The 27,174-nt window shown below is 47.6% G+C and overlaps 1 protein-coding gene and 1 pseudogene across 4 annotated transcripts in view; one reads left to right on the top strand and one right to left on the bottom strand.

The window, feature by feature from the left end:
• Window positions 1-714, bottom strand: part of MKRN1 (makorin ring finger protein 1) — a 23,797-nt gene extending 23,083 nt beyond the window's left edge. For 2 of the 3 annotated variants that reach the window (XM_035254592.3, XM_002751932.7), the window contains exon 1: window positions 510-714. In XM_035254592.3, coding sequence (XP_035110483.3) covers window positions 510-694 — 185 coding nt within the window. In that variant the 5' untranslated portion in view covers window positions 695-714. Of the gene's footprint in view, window positions 1-177; window positions 478-509 lie in introns of those variants that run through there. The other variant, XM_035254593.3, reaches the window with a different exon arrangement.
• On the top strand, window positions 206-27,174 carry LOC108592932 (large ribosomal subunit protein uL23 pseudogene; annotated as a pseudogene). Its single transcript, XR_013524211.1, has one exon. The product of XR_013524211.1 is annotated as a large ribosomal subunit protein uL23 pseudogene (transcript).

Genomic DNA, 27,174 nt, shown 5'->3' with positions numbered 1-27,174 from the left:
CACGGAAGGAGGAGAGGGCTAGGAGCCAGGCCAGCTCGCTGGGGCCCTCGGCGGGGTGTCTAGGCCCAGAGAGGATGGCTGGGAGACCGGCTGGAAGCGACCACCACCTCCGGAGCCCCGGGAGGCGGAGGTAGCGGCGGGGGCATCCTTCCAGCGGCAGGGGAGGAGCCAGCCTACCTCTCCACGATGCGCTCGCAGCCAGCGCAGAGAGAACGGTAGGCGGAGGTGCAGCCCCCGGCCCCGCAGCGACCGCGCACCGCCAGGCCTCCGCGGACGGCGCAGAGGGATCCGCGGCCCAGCGGGGGTTGACGCAGTGACTGGGAGGACGCAGTGAGTGGGGGGACGCGGCGGCGGCGGCGGCAACAGCGAGGGCTGCGGGGGTCGAGACAACGCCGGTCCCCGCCTTCCCGTGCCGCTCGCCGCCGGCCGGCAGCCCTCCTCCCTCCCGCGCCGCGGGCGCGGCCCGCCGCCCCCTCCCCGAGCTGGCGCTCCGCCGCCCAACGTCCTACCTGCAGGTGACCTGTTTAGTCCAGCCGCCGCCGCTGCCGTCGCTGCCGCCGCCCCCTCCGCCCGCCCCCGGGGACGGGGCGGTGACTGTGGGGATCGAGGTGGGGGAGGCCGCTGTCGCCGCCGCCGCTGCCGCTTCTGCTCCTGATGTTGTGGCTGTTGTTCCGGGAGCTGCAGCCTCCGCCATTACTGTTTATCCCACACAGCAAAGGCCCCGGAACTTCCGGGATCACATAGTTCCGGTCCGGCTGCGGGTAAAGGACGGCGAGGCCAGGCGAGGGGAGGGGAAGAACACTGAGGTACCCGCTCGGTACCGGCCTGCTCCGCGTCGCGTTTCCGAGCGCTCTCGCCACTTGAACTGAGTGCCCCGAGCGTGCACGCCCGCGGCACGCCCACGGCGCCGCTGATTGGTGGAGGGGACGTCTCCTTCGGGGAAAGGGGCGGGGCTAGCAGGGTCTGTACAGGTGTCTCCCGTGGAGACCCCGGCGACGAAAGTCCACAGTCATTCAGAGGCTTTCTTCCTAGCAGAGGTTGATATGGTAGAGCGTGAGCTGGAGACTAGGGGCCTGCAGACTGAAGACCTTGGTTTGAATCTGCACTTTCCCATTTTTTAGTGAGATCTTGAGCTAAGTACCTGTTGTCTCAGCCTGAGTTTTATCCTCTCTCAAATACAGATGGCACAGACCCCGCCGCACTGGGTTGCTGTGAGGATTACATGATATCCTTAAAAATCACTGAGCTTAATGGTACTTGGTAAACACTTAATAAAGGTTATCTCGGCTGGGCGCGGTGGCTCACGCCTGTAATCCCAGCACTTTGGGAGGCCGAGGAGGGTGGATCATGAGGTAAGGAGATCCAGGCCATCCTGGCCAACATGGTGAAACCCCGTCTCTACTAAAATACAAAAAAACTAGCCGGGCTTGGTGGTGAGCGCCTGTAGTCTCACCTACTGGGAGGCCGAGGCAGGAGAATCGCTTGAACCAGGGAGGTGGAGGTTGCAGTGAGCCGAGATGGCACCACTGCACTCCAGCCTGACTGCACTCCAGCCTGGCAACAAAGCAGGACAACGTCTCAAAAAAAAAAAAAAAAAAAAAAAAGGAGGGAGGTTATCTCATTCCTGGTATCTCAGATGTGATCTTGGCCAAGTATTTTGACTAGAGGGCTGGTCCCTTTATCTGTCGCCTTCCCTTTCTAAGCTACTTGTGTCTTACAGCAAATTATTTTACCTCTTTGTGCTCCTGCTTTTTCATCTGTAAAAAATAATAATAATAATCAGAATAATAGTAATAATGATCAGGCCAGGCACAGTGGCTTATGCCTGTAATCCCAGCATTTTGGGAGGCCGAGGAGGGTGGATTATCTGAGGTCATGGGTTCGAGACCAGTCTGGCTAATGTGAAACCCTATCTTTACTAAAAATACAAAAATTAGCCGAGAGTGGTGGCAGGCACCTGTAATCCCTACCGCTCCGGAGGCTGAGGCAGGAGATTCCCTTGAACCCAGTAGGCAGAGACTGCGGTGAGCCAAGGCCACTGCACTCCAGCCTGGGCAACAGAGTGAGACTCTTTAATAATAATAATAATAATAGGATGAGGAGGAGGAGAAAAAATAATAATAGATAATATAACCTACTCCAGAGATGGCTGTGAAAATTAAATGAGAGGCCATTTAAAACGCTTTGCATTGTGCTTCACACTGCAGTGAACACATAATGAATAACAAAAGATATCTGGAATATCCTAGCTTTTTTTTAATGTGTCTTTACAATTGTATATATTTAAGGTGTAAATATTGTTTGAGTATACATATGCATAGTGAAGTGATTACCGCAGATTTAGCATATCATCTTGAAGGAAAAATTTATGTACCTGTTTGTGGTAAAAACCCAAGCTTGGCCAGGCGCAGTGGCTCACGCCTATAATCCCAGCACTTTGGGAGGCCGAGGCAGGTGGATCACGAGGTCAAGAGATGGAGACCATCCTGGTCAACATGGTGAAACCTTGTCTCTACTAAAAATACAAAAAATTAGCTGGGCATGGTGGTACGCACCTGTAGTCCCAGCTACTGGGGAGGCTGAGGCAGGAGAATTGCTTGAACCCAGAAGGCGGAGGTTGCGGTGAGCCGAGGTCGTGCCATTGCACTCCAGCCTGGGAAACAAGAGTGAAACTCCATCTCAAAAAAAAAAACAAAAAAACAAAAAAAACCCAAGCTCTACTCTTAGCAATTTTCTAGTATACAATATTATCTATTAATTATCACATCGTTAATCATAGTCTTCATGTGGTATGTTAGATCTCTAGACTTACTCATCCCACGCAGCTGCCACTTTGTCCCCTTTGACCTAGATCTCCCCATTCCCCATCCCACACCTGGTAAACCACTGTTCTGCCGGGCGTGGTGGCTCACGCCTGTAATCCCAGCACTTTGGGAGGCTGAGGCGGGTGGATCCCGAGGTCAAGAGATTGAGACCATCCTGGTCAACATGGTGAAACCCCGTCTCTACTAAAAATACAAAAAATTAGCTGGGCATGGTAGTGCGTGCCTGTAATCCCAGCTACTCAGGAGGCTGAGGCAGGAGAATTGCCTGAACTCAGGAGGCGGAGGTTTCGGTGAGCCGAGATGGTGCCATTGCACCCCAGCCTGGGTAACAAGAGCAAAACTCTGTCCCCTCCCAAAAACACCACTGTTCTACTCTGTTTCTATGCATTCAACTTTTTCACATCTTCCTGTGTAAGTGAGATAATGTAAATTATTCTTTGTGTCTGGCTTTTTCATGCAGCATAATGTCCTGCAGTTTATCCATGTTGTGGTAAATAAAGGCTACCATGCAGGTAGTAACCTTCAGAGACATAATAGATGGTAAATGTTTCTTTCAGACTTTTAAAGTTGTCACACTCTCAGTTAACCTCTCCTAGATCTAGGGAAGGGAGGGCCTCAAAGAAGACCCCTTTTTTTTTTTTGAGACCCCTGGCTGGAGTGCAGTAGCACGATCTTAGCTCACCTCAACCTCTGCCTCCTGGATTCAACGATTCTCCTGCCTCAGCCTCCCGTGTAGCTGGGATTACAGGGATGAGCCACCGTGCCCAGCCAGAAGTCTCTTTTAAATACAGCCTTCTATTTTAAGGCTGAGAATTAAGGAATATCTAGCTTCTGAGGATTACTTCTAAAACTATGAAAAGTAAACTGTACTTAATTTTTTATTTTGTTTAGAGATGGGGTCTCACTGTATTGCTCACGCTGATCTCCAACCCCTGTGCTCAAGTGATGCTCCTGCCTTGGCCTTCCAAAGTGCTGGGATTATAGGCATGAGCTACCACGCTGGGCCTTAGAGTGTATTTAATTATATTTCCGCATTAAGGCCTACTGTCCACTCAGACACAGCATATTAAACCCTGAGCTTCCATAGGCAGTTTTCCATAATCCCTTAAATTCAACTTTTCTGTAATCTCTACTTTGAGAAAATGAGAATCAGCCTATTGATCATCAGACCACGATGTACCCAACACAAGCAAACAAGGACAGTGGCAAAAACAAGAGGAAAGAATGCATCTCCCAAGGCCACACCGCAGCAAGATAACTATGATATTTCATTCACTTCGCCTCAAAATATACACTTCTGGCTAGGCATAGGTGGCTCACGCCTATAATCCCAGCACTTTGGAAGGCAGAGGTGGGCGGATCATATGAGGTCAGAGACCAGCCTGGGCAAGATAGCAAAACCCCTATGTCTACTAAAAATACAAAAATTGGCTGGGTGTGTTAGCTCACACCTGTAATCCCAGCACTTTGGGAGGCCGAGGTGGGTAGATCACCTGAGGTCAGGAGTTTGAGACCAGCCTGACAAACATGGAGAAACCCTTTCTACTAAAAATACAGAATTAGGTGGGGGGTGGGGGGGTGCATGCCTGTAATCACAGCTACTTGGGAGGCTAAGGCAGGAGAATCACTTGAACCAGGGAGGTGGAGGTTGCAGTAAGCCGAGATTCCACCATTATACTCCAACCTGGGCAACAAGAACAAAACTCTGTCTCCAAAAAAAAAAAAAATATATATATATATATATATATATACGCACACACACACACAAAAGTTACCTCCGCATGGTGGCATTCGCCTGTAATTCCTACTCTGGAGACTGAGGGAGGAGAATCACTTGAATCCGGGAGGCAGAGGTTGCAGTGAGCCAAGATCACGCCACTGCACTCCAGCCTGGGCAACAGAGTGAGATTCTGTCTCAAAAATAAATTGACTAATTAAACAAACTTATTTGACATATTTTAAGATACCTCTCCATCATAAAAAAAAAAAGAAAAAAACAAGTAAGATACTTCTTCAGAAGAGTTGGAAGTACAAGAATAGAAGGAAAGCTGTCTTTTGTGGGAAAGATTTGCATCTGTAGAGAAAAGCTGCACGGATGCAGCCTGGCTTTCTTTGGAGCCCTTCCTTCCCCAGATCTAGGAAAAGATTAGCTGAATCCAACAACTAAGAAACATGTACCACCTATTGTGTTTCTGAAGGCTGCTATCTGTATGGTTTCAACTACCTAACAAGACCACTGTGGCTAGCCAGGCCTCCGCTTCTCTCCATTCCATAACCTGTGTTGCCATCCTGTGATTTACCCTTATATCCTGTTTTGGGGAATGTTCCCCATTCTTTTAGTAACCTCAAGAAGGAATATAAGCTTCCCTACCCCATTGAGGGGTCAGGGTCATCACTCTGTTGTTATCCCTATGCACATTAATAAATGCGTAAGCCAGCCGGGTGCGGTGGTTCACATCTATAATCCCAGCACTTTGAGAGGCCGAGGTGGGCAGATCACCTGAGGTCAGGAGTTTGAGACCAGCCTGGCCAACATGGAGAGACCCCATCTCTAAAAAAACAATAAAATAAAAATAAATGTGTAAGCCTTTTCACTAGTTAATCTGCCAGGGTTTTTCTTTGTTTGTTTGTTTTGAGACAAGGTCTCACTCTGTTGTGCAGGCTGGAGTGCAGCGGTGCCATCTCAGCTCACTGCAATCACCACCTCCTGGGCTCAAGTGATCCTCCTGCCTCAGTCTCCCATGCAGCTGAGACCACAGGCACACACCCCTACATCCAACTAATTTTTGCATTTTTTGGTAGGGACAGGGTTTTGCCATGATGCCCTGGCTGGTTTCGAACTCCTGGGCTCAAGCAGTCCTCTTGCTTCGACCTCCCATAGTACTAGGATTACAGGGTCTTGGAGGACTGGCGTCTTTGCAGGGATGTATCCCAAGTGCCTAGAATAGTGCCTGGCATATAGTAGGTACTCAATCTCTGATGTTATCAAAATTACCCAGCAACACTATGCCTTGACTCCCCATCCATACCAAACAAAAATAACAATGTGTTGTATTAAAAGGAAACAAAATAAAAGCCAATCTCTCTAGTGTGCTGGGGTAAACATGCAGCAAGGGGGCAATTCATGCATTTCTTTACTGCCAAACTATTTATTAGGGACCCTACTGTGCCAACACTACATAGCCAGGTGTTTTCTGTTGCTATTGCTGTTGTTGTATGTGTGTATATGTGTGTATGTGTTTGTGGAATGGAATCTCTCTCTGTGGCCCAGGCTGGAGTGGAGTAATGCAATCTCGACTCACTGCAAACTTCACTTCCCAGGTCCAAGTGGTTCTCCTACCTCAGCCTCCCAAGTAGTTGGGATTACAGGTGCCCACCACCATGCCCAGCTAAATTTTGTATTTTTAGTACGGAAGGGGTTTCACCATGTTAGTCAAGATGATCTCGAACTCCTGACCTCAAGTGATTGGTCTGCCTCAGCATCCCAAAATACTGGGATTACAGGCATGAGCCATAGCACCTGGCCTGTGTTTTCTTTTCTTTCTTTCTTTTTTTTTTTTTTTTGAGACGGAGTTTCGCTCTTGTTCCCAGGCTGGAGTACAATGGCACAATCTCGGCTCACTGCAACCTCCGCCTCCTGGGTTCAGGCAATTCTCCTGCCTCAGCCTCCCAAGTAGCTGGGATTACAGGCACGTGCCACCGTGCCCAGCTAATTTTTTGTATTTTTAGTAGAGACGGGTTTCACCATGTTGACCAGGATGGTCTTGATCTCCTGACCTCGTGATCCACCCGCCTCGGCCTCCCAAAGTGCTGGGATTACAGGCCTGAGCCACCGCGCCCGGCCTCTTTTTTTTTTTTTTTAAATAAAGATCAGGCTGGTCTTATCCTCCATTTTCCTCTCCAAGCCTTGGCCTCCCAAAGTGCTGGGATTATAGCCTTGAGCCACGGTGCCTGGTCCAGGTTCTTAGTTATAGGTGGAGTAAAGACTTTGTGTGAAGTGAGGGTACCCAAATTTTCTCCGATTACTAATGCCTTCTCAGATGCCAAAGTCCAGAAGGGGATGCCTCTATGCTAGGAATGACTCCAGTAGTAAGAGCAGAAGATCCTTGTCCCATCCATCTTCACTGACTGGGGTTAAGGCCAGTGCCAGTGAAGAAACACAGGGAACTTTACCCCAAAATATGACTCCCTGGTGTAATGAGTGTTTCGAATTAAATGCCCTAGAGGTCAACAACAGGGTTATAAGACACTGCCTCAATCTACATGAAGATCCCAAGACCCTGCAAGAACAATTGTTTCTCCTCCCCCGGCCTATTATCTTATGATCTCTGGCAGGAAAGAAGACCAAGAATGTAACCACACCAGAACAGGTTCTTTTACAAGACAATGTCTGTCTTTCAGGCTCATTCAGTTTCCAAAGAGAACCATTTACAAGTTAGTCTCTGTTCCTTATCCATTCATTCTGCCTGGTAATCATTTATTACCCTTAACAGAATTACCACATTTCTAATCTCTCCCTCCCAATTATCTGGGCCCCACTGGGATACTGGGTAATTACTGTGTGATTCACCCCACCCATACCCTGTGCATGCTAATAAATGTGTATGCCTTTTCTCCATTCATTTGTGTGTGTCATTTGATTTTTCAGCAGGGACACTTGGTAGAGAAAGGAAGATTAACAGAGGTGGTAGTGGGGATCTCCTTCACAACTTTGCATGAAACTAGTCATTTTCTGAGTGTGGTGATCATATTTATTAGAACAAAACGTTACATGGCTTGGCAAGGAGTGTGCAGTGGATCTCGTCGGGATAACAGAAAACTTAAAATCATGACTGTGCAGAAAATCTGAACTATGTAGGAGTCACATGGGCACTTTTGTTTTGCACTAGTGGCTGTGTGACATTAGGCAAGTTAGCACCTCAGTTTCCTTGTTGATGAAATAAACCCAAAAACAGGCCAGGTGTGATGGCTCACGCCTGTAATCCCAGTACTTTGGGAGGCTAAACCAGTCGTGTAACTGCCCAAGTAATTCACCTTGCCCATTACCTAGACAGAGCGGCTCCATCAAGACGGGTATCACAATAGAGAAAGAGTAATTCATGCAGAGCTAGCTGTGCCGGAGACCAGAGTTTTATTATTTCCTAAATCAGTCTCCCAGAGCATTAAGCGAGCAGAGTTTTTAAGGATAACTTGGTGGGACTGGGGGAAGCCAGTGAGCCAGGAGTGCTGATTGGTCAGAGATGAAATCATGTAGAGTCGGAGCTGTCTTCCTGTGCTGAGTCAGTTTCTGGGTGGGGGCCACAAGATCAGATGAGCCAGTTTATTGGTCTGGGTGGTGCCAGCTGATCCATCCAGTGCAGGCCCTGCAGAATATCTCAAGCACTGATCTTTTTTTTCTTTTCTTTTTTGAGACTGAGTCTTTCTCTATTGCCCAGGCTGCAGTGCAATGGTGTGACCTTGCTTCACTGCAACCTCTGCCCTCCCCTCTACCCCTGGGTTCAAGCAGTTCTCAGGCTCAGCCTCCAGAGTAGCTGGGATTACAGATGCCCACCACCACACCTGACTAATTTTTGTATTTTTAGTAGAGACACGGTTTTGCCATGTTGGCCATGTTGGTCTTGAACTCCTGACCTCAAGTAATCCTCCCGCTCTCAAAGTGCTGGGCACTGATCTTAGGAGCAGTTTAGGGAGGATCAGAATCTCGTAGCCTCCAGCTGCCCGACTCCTAAACCATAACTTCTTCTTTTTTTTTTTTAACTAAGATCAATAAATGAGTCCATATAAACCATCATTTCTAATCTTGTGGCTAATTTGTTAGTCCTATAAAGGCAATCTAGTCCCCAAACAAGAAGGAGGTCTGCTTTGGGAAAGGGCTGCTATGGTCTTTGTTTAAACTCTATAAACTTAAGTTTCTCCCAAAGTTAGTTCAGTCTACACCCAGGAATGAACAAGGACAGCTTCGAGGTTAGAGGCAAGATGGAGTCAGTCACATTAGATCTCTTTCACTGTCTCAGTCATGATTTGAGGTCAGTACTTTGAGACAAGCCTGGCCAACATGGTGAAACCCTGTCTCTACTGAAAATACAAAAATTAGCAGGGTGTGGTGGCACATGCCTGTAATCTCAGCTAGTGAGCCGAGATCACACCATTTCACTTAAGCCTGGGCATTAGACTCCATCTCTAAAAAAAGAAAAAAGAAAAGAAATAAAGCCAAGAATCGCTTCTTGGCCTTTTGGCTAAGATCAAGTTCAGAAATAAAGCCAAAAACGAACAAAAAACCACACGCAAACATACACAAAAACACCTTCCTTGTAAATATTAAAGGAGTTAATGGCAGCAAAACTCAAAGGACATCCACCTCATTTAAAAACTGCTAGATGTAATCCCAGCACTTTGGGAGGCTGAGGCGGGTGGATCACGAGGTCAAGAGATCGAGACCATCCTGGTCAACATGGTGAAACCCCGTCTCTACCAGAAATACAAAAAATTAGCTGGGCGTGGTGGCGCGTGCCTGTAATCCCAGCTACTCAGGAGGCTGAGGCAGGAGAATTGCTTGAACCCAGGAGGCGGAGGTTGCAGTGAGCCGAGATCGCGCCATTGCACCCCAGCCTGGGTAACAAGAGCGAAACTCCGTCTCGGGAAAAAAAAAAAACGGCTAGATACAGGTTTGCTATTGTTTTCACTGCTGTTGTTATATGACATTAGAATAGGGTTGTCAACTTTAGCAAATAAAGATATAGAATGGCAGGCGTCCCTGGCTGACATCTGTAATCCCAGCCCTTTGAGGCAGAAGGATCACTTGAGGCCAACAGTTCTAGACCAGCCTGGGCAACATAGTGAGAACCCTGTCTCTACAAAATAAAAATTAAAAAAAAAAATCAGGATGCCAAATTAAATTTAAGTTTCAGCTAAATAATCAGTGTTTCGTATAAATATATTCCAAATATTGCATGGGATATACTTAAAAAGTATTGTTTATCTGAAATTAAAATATAGGAGAAGGAGGGGAAGGATAAAAAAATGAAATTAAAATATAACTAGTGCGTTGGCCTTGTGACGTGGTTCGTACCTGTAATCTCAGCACTTTGGAAGACCAAGGTGGGTGGAACACCTGAGGTCAGGAGTTTGAGACCAGCCTGGCCAACATGGTGAAACCTCATTTCTACTAAGAATACAAAAAAACTTAGCCAGGCCTGCTGGTGGTGCATGCTGTAATCCCAGCTGCTCAGGAGGCGGAGGCACCAGAATCACCTGAACCCAGGAGGTGGAGGTTGCACTGAGCCAAGATCGCACTACTGCACTCCAGACTGGGCAACACAGCAAGCCTCCATCTCAGAAAAAAATCCAACAACATATATATCTGTGTATATACATATGTGTACCTATATATGTATATGTATGTGTGCATATATATTTATATATATGTGTGTGTATATAGGTATATATGTGTACATATGTATATATATATATATATATATCATTTTCCGGGCTTTAAAGTGGCAAAGTGGTATATATATATGTGTATATACATAACTAGTGTTAAAGGAAAAGAAATCTTGGGGCTCCTAAATCACTAAGCTAAAGAGAAAATTCAAGCTGAGAACTGCTTAGGGCCAACCTGTCTCCCCTTCTATTCAAAGTCACTCACTTCTCTGAGATAGATGCATATCTGATTGCCTCCTTTGGAGAGGCTAATCAGAAACTCAAAAGAATGCAACCATTTGTCTCTTATCTACCGATGACCTGGAAAACTCCTCCCTGCTTGGGGTCTTTCCTTTTTTTTTTTTTCAAATTGTGCTAACTTTCCAGACTGAACCAATGTCATCTTGCATATGTGGATTGATGGTTCATGTCTCCCTATTATGCATAAAAGCAAGCTGTGCTCTGACCACCTTGGACACATGTCATCAAGAACCTTCTGAGGCTGAGTGCAATGGTTTATGCCTGTAATCCCAGCACTGTGGGAGGCCGAAGTGGGCGGATCACCTGAGGTCGGGAGTTCGAGATCAGCCTGGCCAATTTGGAGAAACCCTGCTTCTACTAAAAATACAAAAATTGGGCCAGGCGCTGTGGCTCACACCTGTAATCCCAGCACGTTGGGAGGCCGAGGTGGGTGGATCACGAGATCAGGAGTTCAAGATCAGCCTAGTCATCATAGTGAAACTCCGTCTCTACTAAAAATACAAAAATTAGCTGGGCGTGGTGGCACGTGCCTGTAATCCCAGCTTCTCAGGAGGCTGAAGCAGGAGAATCACTTGAACCCGGGAGGCAGAGGTTGTCATGAGCGGAGACCGCCATTGCACTCTAGCCTGGGTGACAGAGTGAGATGCTGTCTCAAAAAAAAAAAAAAATTAATCAGGTGTGGTGGTGCATGCCTGTAATCCCAGCTACTCAGGAGGCTAAGGCAGGAGAATTGCTTGAACCTGGGAGGCAGAAGTTGCAGTGAGCCAAGATCATGCCATTACACTCCAGCCTGGGCAACAAGAGCAAAATTCCGTCTCAAAAACAAACAAAAAACAAACAAACAAAAAAGACCATATTTGATGATTTTTTTTTTTTTTTTTGGAGACAGAGTTTCGCTCTTGTTACCCAGGCCGGAGTGCAATAGGGCGATCTCGGCTCACTGCAACCTCCAACTCCTGGGTTCAAGCAATTCTCCTTCCTCAGCCTCCCGAGTAGCTGGGACTACAGGCCAGTGCTACCACGCCCAGCTAGTTTTGTATTTTAGTAGAGGTTTGGCCTCCCAAAGGAGTGGAATTATAGGTGTGAGCCACCGCGCCCCGCCAATTTTCAAAGGTCTTTTACCTACATTATCTAGTTTGAGTCCCACAATGGCCTTTAGACGTAGGACAAGTAAAGAGTACTTTGCAACTTTCAAGCCCGGAAAATGAGGTTGTAGAGTCATGCACAAATGTTGCCCGTAACCACATAGCCCATAAGTGAGGCCGGGCGTGGGGGCTCACGCCTGTAATCCCAGCACTTTGGAGGACAAGGTGAGCGGATCGCCTGAGGTCGGGAGTTCAAGACCAGCCCGACTGATGTGGTGAAACCCTGTCTTTAAAAAAAAAAAAAAAAAAAAAAAAGGCCATTAAGTGAGCTTGGAGCTTGAGGAATTTAAGCTTCTGCTCTATTGCTTGCCTGGCTGGTGCTGGAAGTTAAGCCTTGCCCTAAAGAAGCTTTTCCTTTGAAAGGGAAGACCACAAACAAGACACATCACATTAAGTGCTACAAAGTTAAAGGATAAGAGATTTGTCTGGCATCCTCCAAACCACTGTATAATTTTTTTTTTTGAGACAGAATTTCGCTCTTGTCACCCAGGCTGGAGTGCAGTGGTGCAATCTTGGCTCACTGCAGCCTCCATCTCCTGGGTTCAAGCGATTCTCCTGCCTCAGCCTCTTGAGTAGCTGGGATTACAAGCATACAGCACCATGCCTGGCTAATTTTTGTATTTTTAATAGGGACGGGGTTTCACCATGTTGGCCAGGCTGGTCTCAAACTCCCGACCTCAGGTGATTCACCCACCTTGGCCTCCCAAAGTGCTGGGATTACAAGGGTGAGCCACCATGCCCAGCCAGAAAATTAACGGAAGCCAGGAGCAGTAGCTCATGCCTATAATCCCAGCACTTTGGGAGGCCAAGGTGGGATGATTGCTTGAGGCCAGGAGTTCAACACCAGCCTGGGAAACACGGCAAAACCCCATTTCATTCCTGTAATCCCAGCACTTTGGGAGGTCAAAGCGGGTGGGTCACTTGAGGTCAGGAGTTCAAGACCAGCCTGGCCAACATAGTGAAACCCTGTCTCTACCAAAAATACAAAAATGAGTTATTGGGCTTAGTGCCATCTTCTTGGAAACCTTTGTGCCACAAAAGCCAAGTGGTGGAAGCAGCAAATGAGGAAGCTGAAGAACAAAAGAAAGGTAAGGCAGAGTTCGAAGTAAACCACTAGCTTGTTGCACCCATGGAGGCCACAGAAGCAGAAACATGGAATGCCAGAGGCTGGGGATGCTGGTACAAGCTGTTGGACTGCACGCTACTATCGAGAGCTTTCTCAATGGATCTAGGACTTTATCGCCATCTGATGGCCAAGACCACCTCTGAGACCTACCTTGCTCATAACCAAAACTGTCCATGTGGGTTTTTTGCCCTGGACCTGTGACATTCTGGATTATTTCTGTGTCCACTTGTGGCCAAGTGTAGCAACCATACAATAAATCATATCTTCCACTGTCTAAGCTAAAGAATTAAAAAATACGGCGGGGCGCAGTGGCTCACCCTTGTAATCTTAGCACTTTGGGAGGCCAAGGCGGGCGGATCACCTGAGGTCAGGAGTTCAAGACCAGCCTGGCCAACAGGATGAAACCCCATCTCTACTAAAAATACAAAAATTTATACTCTGGTTTCTCTTCAGATCGTAAAAATACAAAAATTTGCTGATTTTTTTTTTTTTTTTTTTTTGAGACAGAGTTTCATTCTTGTTGTCCAGGCTGGAGTGCAATGGCACAATCTTGGCTCACTGAAACCTCTACCTTCTTTGTTCAAGCGATTCTCCTGCCTCAGCCTCCTGAGTAGCTGAGATTACAGGCATGTGACACCACACTCAGCTAATTTTGTATTTTCAGTAGAAACAAGGTTTTGCCATGTTGACCAGGCTGATCTCAAACTCTTGACATTGTAATCCACCCATCTCGGCCTCCCAAAGTGCTGAGATTACAGGTGTGAGCCATTGTACCAAGCCTAGACCTAAGGTTAAACTATAAACTAAATTTCTCCCAAAGTTAGTTAGGCCTACTCCCAGGAATGACCAAGGACAGTTTGGAGATTAGAAGCAAGATAGAGGCAACAATGTCAGATTTCTTTTAGTGTCATTATATATATATATATATATATATATATTTGAGATGGAGTCTTGCTCTATTGCCTAGGCTGCAACCTCAGCCTCCAGGGTTCAGGCAATTCTCCTGCCTCAGTCTCCCGAGCAGCTGGGACTACAGGTGCCCACCACCATGCCCAGCTAATTTTTGTATTTTTAATAGAAATGGGGTTTCACTTTATTAGCCAGGCTGGTCTCAAACTCCTGACCTTGTTATCTGCCCACCTCGGCCTCCCAAAGTGCTGGGATTACAGGCATGAACCACCTCACTCGGCCTAGTGTCATAATTTTTCAAAGGCACAGAGAAACAGTGAGAGCTAGTGTTTCTACTGAGCAGATTCCTCCCCAGTTCACAGCATGCTTTAGAGTATCTTTGGCTGTTTCTCTACCAGCCATGCAGAAGTTATCAGACCTAGTGAGACTGCACCAGACTCCCAGGGCGGGGATGGGAGTGTCCTAAGTAGTGGTGGAGAGGGAGAACATTTTCCACACTTGGATAATCCCAGGTGCACTGTGTCTCTCTGGCTTCATGGCTGCTGCTGGTCCTGGCCTCCTATTTGTCTGGGGGCTCCAGTCTGAGGGACTGCAGCAGTACATTCTGGATTTGGTAATTAGTTAACATAGAGCTCAGTGTCCTATGCCTACTGTCCAAAACATAAAATTGTAATTGATGTAATTTTGATAAATTGATGTAATCTATCAAAACGTGTTGATAAAAAGAGCCAAACTCTAGGGGTTGGGCTCAGTTGCTCAGGTCTGTAATCCCAGCACTTTGGGAGGCTGAGGAGGGAGGGGGATCAGTTGAGACCAGGAGTTAAAGACCAGTCTGGGCAACATTGTAAAATTTATAAAAAATTAGCTGGGTGTGGTGGCGCATGCCCATAGTGCTAGTTCTTGCTCTTTGTTTATTTATTAAAAAAAAAAAATTCTTGGTCGGGCATAGTGGTTTACGCCTGTAATCCAAGCACTTTGGGAGGCCGAGGCGGTCGGATCACGAAGTCAGAAGATGAAGACCATCCTTGCTAGCACAGTGAAACCCTGTCTCTACTAAAATACAAAAAATTAGCCAAGTGGGTGGCATGCACCTGTAGCCCCAGCTACTTGGGAGGCTGAGGCAGGAGAATCACTTGAATTTGGGAGGTGGAGGTTACAGTGAGCTGAGATTGTGCCATTGTACTCCAGCCTGGGTGACAAGAGTTAAACTACATCTTTAAATAAATAAATAAGGCCGGGTGTGGTGGCTCACACCTATAATCCCAGCACTTTGGGAGGCCGAGGCGGGTGGATCACAAGGTCAAGAGATCGAGACCATCCTGGTCAACAAGGTGAAACCCTGTCTCTACTAAAAATACAAAAAAATTAGCTGGGCATGGTGGTGCGTGCCTGTAGTCCCAGCTACTCGGGAGGCTGAGGCAGGAGAATTGCTTGAACCCAGGAGGCGGAGGTTGCGGTGAGCCTAGATCGTGCCATTGCACTCCAGTCTGGGTAACAACAGCGAAACTCCGTCTCAAAAACATAAAAAAATAAATAATAAATAAATAAATAGGCCAGGCATGGAGGCTCATGCCTGTAATGCCAGCACTTTGGGAGGCTGAGATGGGTGGATTGCTTGAGTTCAGGAGTTTGACAACAGCCTGGGCAACAAGGTGAAACTCCATCTCTACTAAAATACAAAAAGAAAAAAAAAATTAGCCAGGCATTGCAGCAGGTGCCTGTAGTCCCAGCTACTTGGGAGGCTGAGGGAGAATTGCTTGAATTCTGGGGGCAGAAGTTGCAGTGAGCCGAGATCGTGCCAGTGCACTCCAGCCTGGGCAACAGAGCAAGATTCTGTCTCCAAAAAAAAAAAAAAAAAGATAAAAACAAACAAACAAACAAATAAATAAATAAATAAAATGGTCTCTCTGCTGCCCAGGCTGAAGTGTAGTGTGGCAAGATCACGGCTCAGTGCAACCTTGACTTCCTAGATTCAAGCAATCTTCCTGTCTCAGCCTCCCAAGCAGCTGGGACTGTGCCACGCACCACCATGCCTGGCTACTTTTTTGTTTTGTTTTGTAGGGACAGGGTCTCCTTATGTTGGCCAGGTTGGTCTCAAACTCCTGGGTTCAAGTGATCCTCCCGCCTGAGCCTCCCAAAGTGTTGTGATAACAGGTGTGAGCCACCACGCCCAGCCTCTGATTAATTTTAAAGTTAAAATTAAAATCCTTAGCATGATCTACAGAGCATCACAAAACTTGACCCTGTCAGGCACAGCGGCTGACACCTGTAATCCCAGAACTTTGGGAGGCCGAGATGGGCAGATCACGAGGTCAAAAGATCAAGACCATCCTGGCCAACATGGTGAAACCCCGTCTCTCCTAAAAATACAAAACAAAAATTAGCCAGGCGTGGTGGCACACGCCTGTGGTCCCAGCTGCTCAGGAGGCTGAGGCGGAAGATTTGCTTGAACCCAGGAGACGGAGGTTGCAGTAAGCCGAGATTTTGCCACTGCACTCCAGCCTGGTGACAGAGCAAGACTCTGTCTCAAAAAAAAAAAAAAAAAAAATTTGACCCTGTTATGGGCTAAACTGTATCAGACACCCCCAAATTCGTGTGTCAGAGTCCTAACCCCCAGAACCTCAGAATGGGACTGTATTTGGAGACAGAGTCTTTAAAGAGGTAATTACATTAAAATGAGCTCATTAGGATGGGCCCTAATCCAACATGACTCCTTAGAAGAAGAGATTAAGACATAGATACCCATAAACGGAAGGCCATGTGAGGACACAGAAGACTCCTCTGCAAGCCAAGGAAAGAGGTGTTAGGGGACACTGGCCCTGCCAATAAAACTACCTTAGCCAAAATTATAACTGACACAATTATTACAGTGAAAGAGATCTGACTTAACTGACTGGTGTGTGTGTGTGTGTGTGTGTGTGTGTGTGATGGAATCTCACGCTGTCACCCAGGCTGTAGTGCAGTGGCACAATCTCAGCTCGCTGCATTCTCCACCTCCTGGGTTCAAGTAATCTCCTGCCTCAGTCTCCTGAGTGTGGGGCCACAGGCATGCACCACCACACCCAGCTAATTTTTCTGTATTTTTAGTAGAGTTGGAGTTTCACCATGTTGGATGGTCTCTATCTCCTGACCTCATGATTCGCCCACCTTGGCCTCCCAAAGTGCTGGGATTACAGGCGTGAGCCATGGCGCCCAGTCTTTTCTTTTTCAGACTGAGTCTTGTTCTGTCACCTAGGCTGGCCTACAGTGGCCCGATCTCAGTTGACTGCAACCTCTGCCTCCCAGGTTCAAGAGATTCTCCTGCCTCAGCCTCCTGAGTAGCTGGGATTACAGGTGCCCAATAGCACGCTCGGCTAATTTTTGTATTTTTAGTAGAGACAGGGTTTCACCATGTTGGCCAAGTTGGTCTCAAATTCCTGCCCTCACGTGATCCACCCACCTCTGCCTCCCGAAGTGCTGAGATTACAGGCATGAGCCACCGCACCCAGCCCAAACTGTGCATTTATTGTTGTAGCATAAAGGCCAAGACAGTCAGGGCAACTTGCATTCAACTGGTGGCTGGACTTAGTCCTGCAGGCCATGGGGAGCCCCTGGATGGTTTCGGGAGTGGACTGGCATGGTCAGATTACATTCTAGCTATGGAAGAAAGGTAGCTCTGAGCCCTGCAGCTGCCAGCTCTGCTGGCGTTATCTACCCTTCTAAGTGGGGTATTTCCAAGTTCTACTCAAGGTTTCTACACACAGCTGTTCTGAAAAACAAATCAACCCTGTTAACTGAGTCAAGTAAAGAAGTCCTGACCATTTAACGGGGAGACCTTGGCACCAGCCTTGTAATTTATGCCAAGCCGTATCAAAATGCTGAGCATCTTTAAAGTCCACATGTGGGCTGGGTGTGGTGGCTTATGCCTGTAATTCCAACATTTTATGAGGCCGAGGTGGGAGAATCGCTTGAGCCCGGCAGTTCAAGACCAGCCAGGGCAATACAGTGAGACTTCATCTCTACAAAAAAAAAAAAACCAAAAGATTAGCCAGGCATGGTGGGTGGCACAGCAGTCCCAGCTACTGTGGGAAGCTGAAGCGGGAGGATCACCTAAGCCCAGGAGGTTGATACTGCAGGAAGCTATGATCTCACCACTGTACTCCATGCAGTATGGGTGACAGAGTGAGACTCTGTCTCAAAATAAAATAAAATAAGAAAAAACATAGTTAAATTAATAGAGACAAAAAAGTAGAATGGTGGTTGCCCGGGGTTGGGGAAAGGGCAAATGGGGAGTGGTTTAATGGGTAAAGAATTTGGGAAGATGAAAAAGTTTTGGAGATGGATAGTGATTGCTGTATTAGGTCGGTGCAAAAGTTATTGCAGTTTTTGCCATACTTTTTTTTTTTTTTTGTCTAAGGCAGAGTCTTGCTCTGTCTCCCAGGCTAGAGTGCAGTGGCTCAATCTTGGTTCACTGCAACCTCTGCCTCCACGGTTCAAGCAATTTTCCTACCGCAGCCTTTGGAGTAGCTGGGACTATAGGCGTATAACCACGCCTGGCTAATTTTTTGTATTTTTTAGTAGATGGGGTATCACCATGGTGGCCAGGCTGGTTTCAAACTCGTGACCTCAGGCAGGATTATAGGCATGGGATTACAGGCATGGGCCACTACACCTGGCTAATTTTTGTATTTTTAGTAGAGATGGGGTTTCTGCATGTTGGTCAGGCTGGTCTTGAACTGTGTACCTCAGGTGATCCGCCCACCTCAGTCTCCCTAAGTGCTGGGATTACAGGTGTGAGCCAGTGCACCTGGCTGACCAGGAGAGAGAAAGAGAGAGAGAATCGGGCCAGGCTCAGTGGCTCACACCTGTAATCCCAGCACTTTGGGAGGCTGAGGCATTGCAGATCACTTGAGGCCAGGAGTTCCAGACCAGCCTGACCGACATGGTGAAACCTTCTCTCTAATAAAAATACAAAAATTAACAAAAAAATAAAAAAAGCCGGGCGTGGTGGCTCACGCCTGTAATCTCAGCACTTTGTGAGGCCGAGGCAGGTGGATCACCTGAGGTCAGGAGTTCAAGACCAGCCTGGCCAACATGGTGAAACCCTGTCTCTACTAAAAATACAAAAACTTAGCTGGGCATGGTGGCACGTGCCTGTAATCCCAGCTACTCAGGAGGCTGAGGCAGGAGAATTGCCCAAACCCAGGAGGCGGAGGTTGCGGTGAGCTGAGATCGCACCATTGCACTCCAGCCTGGGTTACAGGAGCGAAACTCTGTCTCAAAAAAAAAAAAGAAAAAGAAAAAAAATACAAAAATAAGCCAGGTGTGGTGGCGCATGCCTGTAATCTCAGCTACTCGGGAGGTTGAGGTAGGAGAATTGCTGGAACCTGCGAAGCAGAGGTTGCAGTGAGCTGAGATCACACCGCTGCACTCCAGCCTGGGCCACAGAGCAAGACTCTGTCTCAAAAAAAAAAAAATGTATCAGAGAACTGAAACTCACCAGGTCACTCTGTCCAGACAATGAGGTACCTGATCCTTCATTTATCATGATTGCTTCCTTGCCCCTCCCTAGTTCCTGTTTTTTCACACATTGTTACATTTCTTCCCTGCATATATACCCCTGGTTTTAGTCCCTCAGAAAGATGGATTAGACACTGAGCTCCCATCTCCTGGGCTGTAGCGCCCCTCCTACCCCCTACCCGTACCCCAACCCTGACTAAACTAAAACCTTCTTCTTGGCAATACTTGTAGCCTCAGTCATTGTCTTTCTGTGCAGCGAACAGCAGAACCTAGACCAAGCTTGTCCAACCCAAGGCCCAGCCTGGCCTACGTGGCAAACTCCATCTCTACTAATAATACAAAAATTAGCCAGGCGTGGTGGCACATGCCTGTAATCCCAGCTACTTGGGAGGCAGGAGAATCACCCGAACCCAGCAAGCAGAGGTTGCAGTGAGCTGAGATGGCACCATTGTACTCCCGCTTGGGCAACAAGAGTGAAACTCTGTCGCAAACAAACAAAAATCTTCCCCATTAGGTGGGATGTCTCCCTAGGACAAGGAATGGCTCATTTATCTTGTGCCATTTGCTTGCTGGAGTCTCCAGCCCATAGAAGATACTAAAGGAGCGTGTGTTGAGTGGAATCTAAATGAATAATTCTTTTAGGGATGGTCTGTGAGTTGCGGAGGGCGGAAGGACTAAGGCCTGTGGAGCACTGTGTCTTGGTTCATGGTCTATACTAAATGTGTCTATGTTAAATGCTGCCTCACGGGCCACAGCCTCTACTGGGGAGAGTGTCATGGCTAAAATGAGGCCTGGGAAGCTTGGTTTGAGGTGGGGCCCTGTGAGGTGGGCAAGTTGGAAGGCTGTCAGAGCTGGGAGAGGGTGGCGGTGACAATGGCTCTTTGAGAAACCAGCAGGAGCCTATGGGAAGAGGTGTCTGTCCAGATGGCCCAGGAGTCCTGCTGAGTCTGTACTGTGGAGGATTAAGGAGGGTGAGCCTCAAAAGCCAAGCCAGCGCTTTGACATTTGAACCTCTCTTTGCCCCAAAAATCAAATTTGAAGAGGAATCCAGCTCAGAATATTCTTGGTAAAATCAGAGAACAGAGGAGGGGAGGCATAAACGTCTGCTATGACTGCCATTACAAAGTTCCACAAACCATGTGGCTTAACTCAGAGAAGCCGGTCTTCCTCCAGTTCTGGAGGCTGGAAGTCTACGATCAAGGTATTGAATGGCAGGGTTGATTTCTTCTAAGGCCTCTCTCCTTGGCTTGTAGATGGCTGCTTTCCCATATCCTCACACAGTTTTCTCTCTCAGTGTGTCTGTGTCCAAATTTCTTTCTTTTTTTGAGATGGAGTTTCGCTCTCATTGCCCAGGCTGGAGTGCAATGGCTTGATCTTGGCTCACCGCAACCTCCACCTCTTGGGTTCCAGCGATTTTCCTGCCTCGGCCTCTCAAGTAGCTGGGATTACAGGCATGCACCACCATGTGTGGCTAATTTTGTATTTTTAGTAGAGTCGGGGGGTTTCCATGTTGGTCAGGCTGGTCTTGAACTTCCGATATCAGGTGATCGGGCCACCTCAGCCTCCCAAAGTGCTAGGATTACAGGTGTGAGCCACTGCACCCGGCCCAGTTTTCTTTCTTATAAGGACACCAGTCACGTTGGATTAGAGGCCATCCATGAGCCCTCATTTTAACTTAATTACCTCCTCCAGCCCCTATCTCCAAATGCAGTTACATTTTAAAGTACTGGAAGTTGAGACTTCAACGTATGAATTTTGGGATGGACACAGTTCAGCCTATAACACATGGGAGAAGAGAGATGGATCCCCATTTAAAGGGTGGTCCTTTAAAGGTTCTGGAGGCTATCAGCTGTCTTGAATTGGTGAGAGTAGATAGGCCAGAGTGATCACCTCCAAACCCTGACCAGTCACAGAGGGCACCCTAAACCCCATTATCGTCTTCTTCTTTTTTTTTTGAGATGGAGTTTCACTTTTGTTGCCCAGTCTGGAGTGCAATGGCACGATTTAGGCTCACCGCGACCTCCACCTCCTGGGTTCAAGCAATTCTCCTGCCTCAACCTCCCGAGTAGCTGGGACTACAGGCACGCACCACCATGCCCAGCTAATTTTTGTATTTTTAGTAGAGACGGGGTTTCACCTTGTTGACCAGGATGGTCTCAATCTCTTGACCTCGTGATCCACCTGCCTCGGCCTCCCAAAGTGCTGGGATTATAGGCGTGAGCCACTATGCCCGGCCGAGCCTATTTTTTTTAAAGTATAGATGGGGGTCTTGCTATGTTGCCCAGGCTGGTGTCAAACTCCTGGCCTCTCAAATGATCCTCTGGCCTCGACTTCCCAAAGTGCTGGGATTATGTTATGTGTATTTTAATATAATTAAGCATGTAACAGATGTATAAATGGCTTGAAAGGGCATTTGGAATAGGTAAGGCTCACACAGCTGCAAGCCTGTTCTGTGTAAAGGCTGCAGGAGACAGAGCTGCATCAGGAGCCCGGCTGCTTGTCAGGAAGGCAGGCATCCTGTGGAGAAAGGCCCACAGCCTGCAGTGTAGTCAGCTACCAAATAAGGAGGCACTGGAGCTATAAATAGTTGTTAAGACAGGCTGAGGCATGCCCTGACTTTAAGGTCAGCTCAGCTGTTAGCTGCTTGGCAGACATGGGGGCAACAGCTAACTTTTGCCTCCTCCCTCCTCAAGCACCCCCTTGTTTTGCACAGGGTGCCAGTTCCTCCCTGTCTCCTGAATCTGACAATGTTACCATCACTAAAGGCCCTGGACCAGGCTTCCAGGTCACCCATCTTGGGTATGGCCACAGGTGTGCCAGCCGTCAGACAAGGCTGGGGACAGGAGGGACCTATTCTGTTGTATAGATGGGGCAGTGGGAGGCCGGGAGGGGAGGAGTCATATTCCAGGTTCCACAGTAAGCAGGTGGCAGTGCTGCTGAAGCTGCTCCGTGCCTCGCTCTCTCCTGTGTCCCTTGGCCCCTTTGGTAAGGTAAGGTAAGAGTCTGGAGTAATGGCTGGCATAAGTCTCCTCCCCTCTCCCAGGAAAGGCCAAGATAATCAGTTTGCCTTTGAGATGCCAGCTGGGGCTGAGCTCTGTGGCTCACACTGGTAATCCCAGCACTTTGGGAGGCCCAGGCAGGTGGATCACCTGAGGTCAGGAGTTCCAGACTAGCCTGGTCAACATGGTGAAACCCTGTCTCTACTAAAAATACAAAAAAGTTAACCAGGCATGGTGACATGCACCTGTCATTCCAGCTGCTCGGGAAGCTAAGGCATGAGAATCATTTTAACCTGGGAGGCAGAGGCTGCAGTGAGACGAGATTGCACCATTGCATGCCAGCCTGGGTGACAGAGCGAGACTCCAACTCAAAAAAAAAAAAAAAGGAAAAAAAAGATGCTAGTTGGCTGGGCTTGACATAACATGGAAGGGGAATGATGACTTTTTTTTTTTTTTTTTTAAGATAATGGCTTTTTCTTTTCTTTGAAGATGATGGCTCACTGTAACCTCTGCCTCCCAGGTTCAAGCAATTTTCCTGCCTCAGCTTCCAGAGTAACTGGGATTATAGATGAGTGCCACCATGCCTGGCTAATTTTTTTACTTTTGTTTTTATTTATTTATTTTTTTGAGATGGAGTTTTGTTCTTGTTGCCCAGGCTAGAGTGCAATGGCGCAACCTCGGCTCACTGCAACCTCTGCCTCCCAGGTTCAAGTGATTCTCCTGCCTCAGCCTCCCAAGTAGCTGGGATTACAGGCATGCACCACCATGCCCGGCTAATTTTTTGTATTTTTAGTGAGACGGGGTTTCACCATGTTGGTCAGGCTGGTCTGGAACTGTAGACCTCAGGTGATCTGCCCAACTCGGCCTCCCAAAGTGCTGGGATTACAGGCATAAGCCACTGTGCCTAGCCTGTATTTTTAATAGAGATGGGGTTTCACCATGTTGGTCAGGCTGGCCTTGAACTCCTGACCTTGTGATCCGACTGCCTCAGCCTCCCAAAGTGTTGGGATTACAGGCGTGAGCCACTGCGTCTGGACGGTGATGGCTTTTTCTAAGCATTGTGCACAGTTTAAATGGAAGGGGATCGGGTTGTGCCACCCCCAAGAGGTGCACTTTGGCATAGGATTATTTTGAGCTGAAGGCAATTGAGGCTTGACAGATGCAAGAAGGTTCTCTGCCCTCTTCTTAGCCAACTAAGAGCAGAGCAGAAATTTCCCTCAGTGAAGGTGGCGTAAATTTCCCCTGTGAAGGTGCCCCCACTTCTTGTACCAGAAGGAGGAGAGCAGCTCTTATCACCAGAGACAGACAGCTGGCAGCAAGATGAGTCTGCATAAACAAGCCTGACGAAAATAACCCTCGTCTGCTATTAGTTTCTCCTGTATTCCTAGTCACTTTCCCCCAAGTAATCAATCAACCCTTGAAGCCCAAACCCACTTTCTTTTGTTAAAATGGTATATAAGACTCTAAGTGAGGGCCGGTCACGGTGGCTCACGCCTCTAATCCCAGCACTTTGGGAGGCTGAGGCGGGTGGATCACAAGGTCAAGGGATCGAGACCATCCTGGTCAACAAGGTGAAACCCCGTCTCTACTAAAAATACAAAAATTATCTGGGCATGGTGGCACGTGCCTGTAATCCCAGCTACTCAGAAGGCTGAGGCAGGAGAATTGCCTGAACCCAGGAGGCGGAGGTTGTGGTGAGCTGAGATGGCGCCATTGCACTCCAGCCTGGGTAACAAGAGCGAAACTCTGTCTCAAAAAAAAAAAAAAAAAAAAGACTCTAAGTGACCTTCTTTGAGTTTCAATTTTCTGTGAATTCCTGTGAACATAAATATTAATTAAAAATTTATGCTGGCCGGGCACCATGGCTCAACGCCTGTAATCCCAGTACTTTGAGAGGCCGAGGTAGGTGGATTGCCTGAGGTTGAGAGTTTGAGACCAGCCTGGCCAGCATGGTGAAACCCCATCTCTATCAAAAATACAAAAATTAGCAAGGTGTGGTGGTAGGTGCCTGTAATCCCAGCTACTTGGGAAGCTGAGGCAGGAGAATCACTTGAACCCAGGAGACAGAGGTTGCAGTGAGCCAGGATCGAGCCATTGCATTCCAGCCTGGGCAACAGAGTGAGACTCCATCTGAAAAACACAAACAAAAAAAAAAAAAAAAAAAAAAGAAAGAAAGGAAAGAAAAATACATAAAATTAGCCAGATATGGTAGTGTGTGCTTGTAGCTATGGGAGGCTGAGGTGGGGTGGAGCCCAGGAGGTCCAAGCTGCAGTGAACTGTGATGGTGCTGTTGCACTCCAGCCTGGGCAACAGAGCCAGATCCTGTCTTAAGAAATAAAAAAATGGCTGGGCATGGTGGCTCACACCTGTAATCCAAGCCCTTTGGAGGCCAAGGCAGGCGGATCACCTAAGGTTGGGAGTTCAAGACCAGCCTGACCAACATGGTGAAACCCCGTCTTAAAAATAAATAAATAAGCAAATAAATAAATAAAATAAAAAAGATACTAATCCTGGCCGGGCACGGTGGCTTACGCCAGTAATCCTAGTACTCTGGGAGGCCGAGGCGGGCGGATCACCTGAGGTCGGGAGTTCAAGACCAGCCTGACCAACATGGTGAAACCCTGTCTTTAATAAAAAAAAAAAAAAAGAGGCCGGGCGTGGTGGTTCATGCCTGTAATCCCAGCACTTTGGGAGTCCGAGGCTGGTGGATCACGAGGTCAAGAGATCGAGACCATCCTGGTCAACAAGATGAAACCCCGTCTCTACTAAAAATACAAAAAAATTAGCTGGGCATGGTGGTGCGTGCCTGTAGTCCCAGCTACTTGGGAGGTTGAGGCAGGAGAATTGCTTGAACCCAGAAGGTGGAGGTTATGGTGAGCCGAGATCGTGCCATTGCACTCTAGTCTGGGTAACAACAGTGAAACTCCGTCTCAAAAAAAAAAAAAAAAGATACTAATCCTTTGTTGGGTATATGTGTTACAAATATCTTTCCCCAGTGTATGATGTATCTTTTCACTCTCCTAATGATATTTTTTGATGGGGTGATTTTTTCCCCCAGTACGTTTTCCAATTACATTTATCAAATTGAGAAATAATTTACATTTTCAGCCAGTGTATCTGCAGAAAAAAAATAAATAAGGGGAGCGGGGCTCGGTAGCTCACTCCTATAATCCCGGCACTTTGGAAAGCCGAGGTGGGCAGATCACTTGAGATCAGGAGTTCAAGACCAACCTGGTCAATATGGCGAAACCCCGTCTCTACTAAAAATACAAAAATTAGCCAGGCATGGTGGCCCCCACCAGTAATCCTAGCTACTCAGGAGGCTGAGTCAGGAACATTGCTTGATCCCAGGAGGCGGAGGTTGCAGTGAGCCAAGATTGCACCATTGCACTCCACTCTGGGCGACAAAATGAGACTCTATCTCAAAAAATACATAATAATAATTTACATGCAATAACATGCACAGATCTTACATGTTCAGCGATGTTCTTTCTTTTTTTTTTAGGTTCTGTTACACAGGCTGGAATGCAGTGGTGAACTCAAGGCTCACTGCAGCCTTGACCTCCCAGGCTCAAGCAATCCTCCTACCTTAGCCTCCGCCTCCAAGTAGCTGGGATTACAGGTGTGTGCTACCTTGCCAAGTTAATTTTTGTATTTTTTTTACAGACAGGGTTTCACCATGTTGGCCAGGCTGGTCTCAAGCTCCTGAGCTCTAGTAATCCATCCGCCTTGGCCTCTCAAACTGTTGGGATTTTAGGTGTGAACCACTCTGCCCAGCCTGTTCAGTGAGTTTTGACAATCATGTACACCCACGACGTAACCATAAACCAAGATAAAGAGTTCCGTCATCAGCTGGACGCGGTGGTTCACGCCTGGAATCCCAGCACTTTGGGAGGCCGAGGCGAGTGGATCACGAGGTCAAGATCAAGACCATCCTGGCCAACATGGTGAAACCCTGTCTCTATGAAAAATACAAAAATTAGCCTGGCGTTTGGCACATGCCTGTAGTCCCAGGTACTCAGGAGGCTGAGGCGGAATAATCGCTTGAACCCGGGAGGTAGAGGTTGCAGTGAGCCGAGATTGTGCCACTGCACTCCAGCCTGGCAAGAGAGTGAGACTCTGTCTAAAAAAAAAATTTTTTTTGTGGCTGGGCACAATGGCTTATACCTGTAATCCCAGCACTTTGGGAGGCTGAGGCAGGCGAATCACTTGAGATCAGGAATTCAAGACCAGCATCGCCAACATGGTGAAACCTTGTCTCTACTAAAAATACAAAAATTAGCTGCGCGTGGTGGTGCACACCTGTAATCCCAGCTACCTGGGAGGCTGAGGCAGGAGAATCACTTGGACCCTGGAAGTGGAAGTTGCAGTGAGCTGATACTGTGCCACTGCACTCCAGCCTGGGTGACAGAGTGAGACTCTATCTCAGTGAAATAAAATAATTTAAATTTGGACCCTTTTCACAAGATGGCGCCGAAAGCGAAGAAGAAAGCTCCTGCCCCTCCTAAAGCCGAAGCCAAAGCGAAGGCTTTAAAGGTCAAGAAGGCAGTGTTGAAAGGTGTCCACAGCCACAAAAAAAAGAAGATCCGCACGTCACCCACCTTCCGGCGGCCCAAGACGCTGCGACTCCGGAGGCAGCCCAGATATCCTCGGAAGAGCGCCCCCAGGAGAAACAAACTTGACCACTATGCGATCATCAAGTTTCCACTGACCACTGAGTCTGCCATGAAGAAGATAGAAGACAACAACACACTTGTGTTCATTGTGGATGTTAAAGCCAACAAGCACCAGATCAAACAGGCTGTGAAGAAGCTCTATGACATTGATGTGGCCAAGGTCAACACCCTGATTCGGCCTGATGGAGAGAAGAAGGCATATGTTCGACTGGCTCCTGATTACGATGCTTTGAATGTTGCAAACAAAATTGGGATCATCTAAACAGTCCAGCTGGCTAATTCTAAATATATGTATATCTTTTCACCATAAAA

This window comes from Callithrix jacchus, chromosome 11 (genome assembly GCF_049354715.1).
Source record: "Callithrix jacchus isolate 240 chromosome 11, calJac240_pri, whole genome shotgun sequence".
NCBI classification, from domain to species: Eukaryota; Metazoa; Chordata; class Mammalia; order Primates; family Cebidae; genus Callithrix; species Callithrix jacchus.
The sequence above is the reverse complement of the archived record's forward strand: the minus strand, read 5'-3'. Positions and strand labels throughout refer to the sequence as shown.